Source organism: Jaculus jaculus, chromosome 4 (genome assembly GCF_020740685.1).
Source record: "Jaculus jaculus isolate mJacJac1 chromosome 4, mJacJac1.mat.Y.cur, whole genome shotgun sequence".
NCBI lineage: Eukaryota > Metazoa > Chordata > Mammalia > Rodentia > Dipodidae > Jaculus > Jaculus jaculus.
In genome coordinates, this window is record NC_059105.1 from 57,391,029 (window position 1) to 57,397,129 (window position 6,101).

The 6,101-nt window shown below is 46.6% G+C and overlaps 1 protein-coding gene across 1 annotated transcript; it reads left to right on the forward strand.

Annotated features, from left to right (window-relative positions):
* The first annotated feature begins 1,367 nt into the window (after positions 1–1,367).
* Positions 1,368–5,411, forward strand: Neurod1 (neuronal differentiation 1). The gene is made up of 2 exons (XM_004660284.3): positions 1,368–1,502; positions 3,044–5,411. The coding sequence occupies exon 2, from the start codon at positions 3,055–3,057 to the stop codon at positions 4,099–4,101; it is 1,047 nt and encodes a 348-aa protein (XP_004660341.1). The 5' UTR covers positions 1,368–1,502; positions 3,044–3,054; the 3' UTR covers positions 4,102–5,411.
* The last annotated feature ends 690 nt before the right edge of the window (positions 5,412–6,101 follow it).

Genomic DNA, 6,101 nt, shown 5'->3' on the forward strand with positions numbered 1-6,101 from the left:
CTTTCTTTTCTTGAAAAATGTATAATTCTGAACCATGTTTTGCAGAAAAGATAAGGTCACTATTTGGTAATACACACACACATAGATAGAGGAGAGATGGATAGATCGATCAGGAAGGTCAACACACACACACACACACACACACACACACACACACACACACACACCCATGACATAGATCAGGAAGGTCAGTACTCTGAGCTTCACCCAAAATGTAGAGGCTCCATCAACGAGGCTTGATGGCCTAGGGACCCCCCACCCAGGGGTGTGCTAATAGTAGGTGGAGAGAATTACCCTTCAAGAGCCCTATCCTTTGAGAAGACTAGTCTGACCCACACATCCAAGGCCTGATATTGAGTACCATAGGTTACTGGGCTGTGTCGGTTAGAAAATTAGGGCCTGGGAAACCAGCATTCCTTGGAATGGTGGAATGAGGCTATACTTTGCAGCAATCCAGTAACCTTGGTTAAAATGAAGGACCCAAGCACCAGGGAAGTGTGAAGGCCAATGGAGCCAAGACCTGTGTGCACCAACTGGATTTGAAGCAGAATACTGGAGGTCCAAGAGTTACAGACAGGCTTACATAGAAGTACCCATGCATAGAAACGCCTAAGAAGCAGGGCTGGAGCTTGTTGGAGCTTGAGTAGCTGGTACAAAGTTTCTATATTGAGGAGGCCTGTGTAGAGCGGATGCTTGAGTTATGAAGGCTAGAGAACTACTCTACGACCGCATTTAGAGCTGAAGCTCTTTTGATGTGAAGTATATGTTGTCTTGAAGGGCTAATGCAGATTAGAAGAAGCCTCTTTTGGCGCCAATGAGCCAAGCGTCTGCTGAGGGGCAGAAGCCAAGAAATTTGCCTCCCGGGTGGACAGGGAAGCCAGGGCGAAGACGCCACGGCGCGCCGGGGTCTCCCGCGTCTGCCTGGGGCACCTCTGCCTAGACCCGGACTCGGGTTACCTTTCCGCTCGCTTCCCACAGACCCCTCCCCTGGCTAGTCCTCCCCTTCTGCCGCCACAATGGGTTAATCTCTCCTGCGGGTAAAAACAGGTCCGCGGAGTCTCTAACTGGCGACAGATGGGCCACTTTCTTCTGGCCACAAAGGGGCCGGAATGGAGCGCTCCCCGGCATACAAATCGGCGGGTCACGTGGTCCCCGGCTCTTGGCTGGACCGGGAAGACCATATGGCGCATGCCGGGGAGGAAGGAGAAGGGGCGGGGGCGGGATGGGCTGGGGGTGGGGGCGAGGGGGAGCGGTTGCGCGGGAGGCGCGGGCGGAGGCGGGGGCAGGAAGCGCGCAGCCGGGACGCGTGCGCAAGTGCGGGGCTTAGGGACCTGCTGGGCTGCGCTCCCCGCCCCGCCCGCCCGCGCTCAGCATCCTCGCCTCGGCTATATAACCTGAGCTGCCGCACAGCCCCGACACGAGGAACTCGCCCACGCACAAGGCACGGCGTCCGAGGCTCCAGGGTTATGAGACCATCACGGCTCAGGACCTTCTAACAACAGGTAATTACAATTATTTTCTTCTTCTTCGTTTCTTTCTCGAAAACAAACGCAGTAACTGAAGACCTAATTTCCCTTAGCTATTTGGGAGCGTGTTATATCTCTGAGACCCGTGTCCCTCGCTATCATTGCTCACAGAGTACTCGTACATGAGTCCCTGTGCTCAAGTACAAGTCCCCCACGGGGTTTCTAGCTAAACTTTGCTTTTTAATAGTGTAGGAGCTTTTAGGATTTCTTTTAAAGTAACTAATTATTTGTTAGCGATTATTGTAAAGTCCCCAAGACAAATAACGACTTCACCTTGTCACTTCTTCCAGTAAGGAAAAAAGAAAGCACTTTACTCGGGAGACGTGCTTTGCAAACATGTATTTTACGCACTGGGGGAGTGTGGGGTATCTTTTCAGCGAATGAAATGGAGGTCGATACCTACAGTATATGGGCTCAGAGATAATTTAGCTGAGATGGGGAAACGGGAAGACAGGGAGAGACTTGAACTGCTACCTGTTACAGCTTCAAGGGTGGCCAACTCCTCATGGTCCACTGCTGGAGCCAGAGATGCAGGGCTTTTTTTTTTTTTTTTTTTTTTTTAACTAAAGGCCTTTAGAGTCCTTATGTGAAGCGGCAACTTCTTTGCCAATCGCTGACCATTATAATTACGCAATCTTTTAAAGGGAGGTTTGAAGCGAACTTTGAAAAGCTCTAATAAAGGGCGGGCGACCCTTTCAATGGGCTGTTTATTAGAGGCGAGCCTTCCGCACCTGATCCCCGGCGGGCGCGTGGGAGAGCGCTCAGCGCCGCGCCCGGTCGGTCCTCGCCTTGCTCAGAGCTTTTAGACAGGGCGGAAACTTAGGGGAGGCCTGGAGGTGGGAGGGCAGCAGTGAAAAGCAAGTGAAGAATGGAAGACCCCCGCGCTGTTTGTTACGCGGATGGTGAAATAATTTGGTAGAAATTACTTTTCCTCTTGCGTGCATTGGCTCTTCAATCTCTTTTCTGTGTAATCTTCTTTAAAACCCCTGCCAGTGTCAGTAAATTACGTAATGGCTTTTCAACTAAACCGCTAAGTACCAGAGAAGCCAGAACAGAGATGGGAACAGAAAGTGCGTTTGCCAGACTCATAATTTTTTTGCGGAGTTACTAGTGACTTTGGACACATGGAGATAAACATGGACACCCGTTTCCACACGTTCTCCTGCCGGACAGTCGCCATGCACACAGTTAAGTAGGAGACATACACATGCGCCTGGTGGACACATTTGCCTGGCCACAGCCCTCTGGCAGCCCTGTCTCCTCCGTAGCAGCAAGGAACACACACGCCACCATAAAGCCCCGCATTTGATTTTTTATTAGAGGCATCCATTTTGGAATGAAGTAGGATTTCTCTTCCTGTGCATGTCTGCGGGATTAGGGAGTAGGAGCTGAAGGCTTATCTAGCTTTAAAATAAAGCGTTTCTTTTCTTTTCCTTTCTTTCTCCTTCCTCCCTCCTTTCTTCCTTCCTTCCTCTCTTCCTTCCTTCCTTCCTTACTCTTTCCCCTGTTGCACACAGGAAGCGGAATCATGACCAAATCGTACAGTGAGAGCGGGCTGATGGGCGAGCCTCAGCCCCAAGGTCCTCCAAGCTGGACAGACGAGTGTCTCAGTTCTCAGGATGAGGACCACGAGGCTGACAAGAAGGAGGACGAGGACTCTCTGAGGAACGGGGGAGAGGAGGAGGACGAAGATGAGGATCTGGAGGAGGAGGAGGAGGAGGAGGAAGAGGAGGACGACCAGAAGCCCAAGAGACGCGGTCCCAAAAAGAAGAAGATGACCAAGGCCCGCCTGGAGCGATTTAAATTGAGGCGCATGAAGGCCAATGCCCGGGAGCGGAACCGCATGCACGGGCTGAACGCGGCGCTGGACAACCTGCGCAAGGTGGTGCCCTGCTACTCCAAGACGCAGAAGCTGTCCAAGATCGAGACGCTGCGCCTGGCCAAGAACTACATCTGGGCTCTGTCGGAGATCCTGCGCTCAGGCAAAAGCCCCGACCTGGTCTCCTTCGTCCAGACCCTCTGCAAGGGCCTGTCCCAACCCACCACCAACCTGGTTGCGGGCTGCCTACAGCTCAACCCCCGGACATTCCTGCCGGAGCAGAGCCCGGACTTACCCCCGCACCTGCCGGCGGCCAGCGCTTCCTTCCCCGTGCATCCTTACTCCTACCAGTCCCCGGGGCTGCCCAGCCCGCCCTATGGTACCATGGACAGCTCCCACGTCTTCCACGTCAAGCCGCCGCCGCACGCCTACAACGCGGCGCTGGAGCCCTTCTTTGAGAGCCCGCTGACCGACTGCACCAGCCCATCCTTCGACGGACCTCTCAGCCCGCCGCTCAGCATCAACGGCAACTTCTCTTTCAAACACGAACCATCCGCCGAGTTTGAAAAAAATTATGCCTTTACCATGCACTATCCTGCAGCGACCCTGGCAGGGACCCAAAGCCGCGGTTCAATCTTTTCGGGCGCCGCCGCCCCTCGCTGCGAGATCCCCATAGACAATATCATGTCCTTCGATAGCCATTCGCATCACGAGCGAGTCATGAGTGCCCAGCTCAATGCCATCTTTCACGACTAGAGGCACGTCGGTTTCACCACTCCCGGGAAACGAACCCACACTGTGCTTACAGAGACCGTCGTGTTTACAGAGGGCAGCCCTCTTGTACGATTGCTGCAAAGTGCGACTACTCCCCAAGCTTCAAGTGATATATGTATTTATTGTCGTTACTGCCTTTGGAAGAAACAGGGGATCAAAGTTCCTGTTCATCTTATGTATTATTTTCTATAGCGCTACTATTCTAAAAAATTATGACAATACAATAAGGTAAAAAAAAAAAAGTGCACCATGAGTTTGGTGTAGCTGTGTTCAGATCATATTAATTATCTGATCGGGATAAAAAAATCACAAGCAATAATTAGGATCTATGCAATTTTTAAACTGATAATGGGCCAATTAAAATATATATATAAATATATATTTTTCAACCAGCATTTTACTACTTGTTACCTTTCCCATGGTGAATTATTTTGTTGTGCTTTTGTACAGAATTTTTAATGACTTTTTATAATGTGGATTTCCTATTTTAAAACCATGCAGCTTCATCAATTTTTATACATATCAGAAAAGTAGAATTATATCTAATTTATACAAAATAATTTAACTAATTTAAACCAGCAGGAAAGTGCTTAGAAAGTTATTATGTTGCCTTAGCACTTCTTTCTTCTCTAATTGTAAAAAAAAAAAATATTGCACAATTTGAGCAATTCATTTCACTTTAAAGTCTTTCCCTCTCCCTAAAACAGAGACCAGATCCACAACTCTCAAGAGGATGAAAAAAGAAATGTATTTCTTCTCAAAACATATCAATTCATTTCTTGCACAAGCTTGTATATACATATTATAAATAAATGCCAACATACACATCTTTAAATTGAAAGCTGCTTGACTATCACATACAATTTGCACTCTTTTCTTTTTAGTCTTTTACTCCTACACATTTCATGATTTTACAGAGCATCTGAAGCTATTGGTAATTCCAGAAAATATAAATGCATGATTTTTATACATAGTCACACAAATGGTGGTTTGTCATATTCATGTAATCAATCTGAGCCTAAATTTATTCAGGTTGTTAATGTTGGGATTTATCCTGTTGTAGTCAGTTAGTACAGTAGCTTACATAAACTTCAAACCATTTAATTCATAATTAGAACAATAGCTATTGCATGTAAAATGCAGTCCAGAATAAGTGCTGTTTGAGATGTGGTACTGGTATCCCTGGGTTTGATCTGTACTGTAATCTTGTTTGTAATCTTGTATATTATGGTGTAATGCACAATTTAGAAAACACTCATCCAGTTGCAATAAAATAGTATTGAAACTCCAAACAAGTGTTGCATTTCTTTCAGTGGTATTTTTAAAAGATAACATTATTCCTGGGGATGGGGGAAAGTTGCTGTATTTACTGAGATATATTTAGCACTATTTGTAGAATAAAGTAAAAAGTTGAGCTTGGTGTATGTTTAGTATGTTTATCTTGCTTAGCTACTCACCAGTTTTATCATAGCTAATGAAAAGACGTAACTCATTATTTGGAATATGGTGTTACAGGGGTAAACAGGGCAAACAAGTTTCCATTTGTCTCTTAAATTTGATTTTTCTGGTTTCCATTCGTTTAACTGCTACAGTTTCTTTCTTTCTTTCTTTTTTTTTTTTAAGGTAGGGTTTCAATCTATCCCAGGCTGACCTGGAAATCACTATGTACTCTCAGGGTGGCCTCAAACTCACAATGATCCTCCTACCTCTGTTGCCCAAGTGCTGGGATTAAAGGTGTGTGCCACCATGCCCAGCTCATATTTTCTTTATATGGTAAATTTAGTTAATTATTAACACACAAAACAAATCAGTACCTTAGTTTGTGTAGACATTTAAAATATATAATCATCTTTGCTAGTTTCTTGGCGTTCTGTTACCTATACGTTTTCCTGAACTGAATAGGTATTTTCCTTCCAAACAACTTTTCCAAAGAGAAGGTTATATGGCTTATACCAGAAGGAAATGGTTTAATTAATTGAAGG

Excerpts from the sequence above, each read along its gene's own strand:
- Neurod1 (XM_004660284.3), top strand. The coding sequence starts at position 3,055 with ATGACCAAATCGTACAGTGAGAGCGGGCTGATGGGCGAGCCTCAGCCC.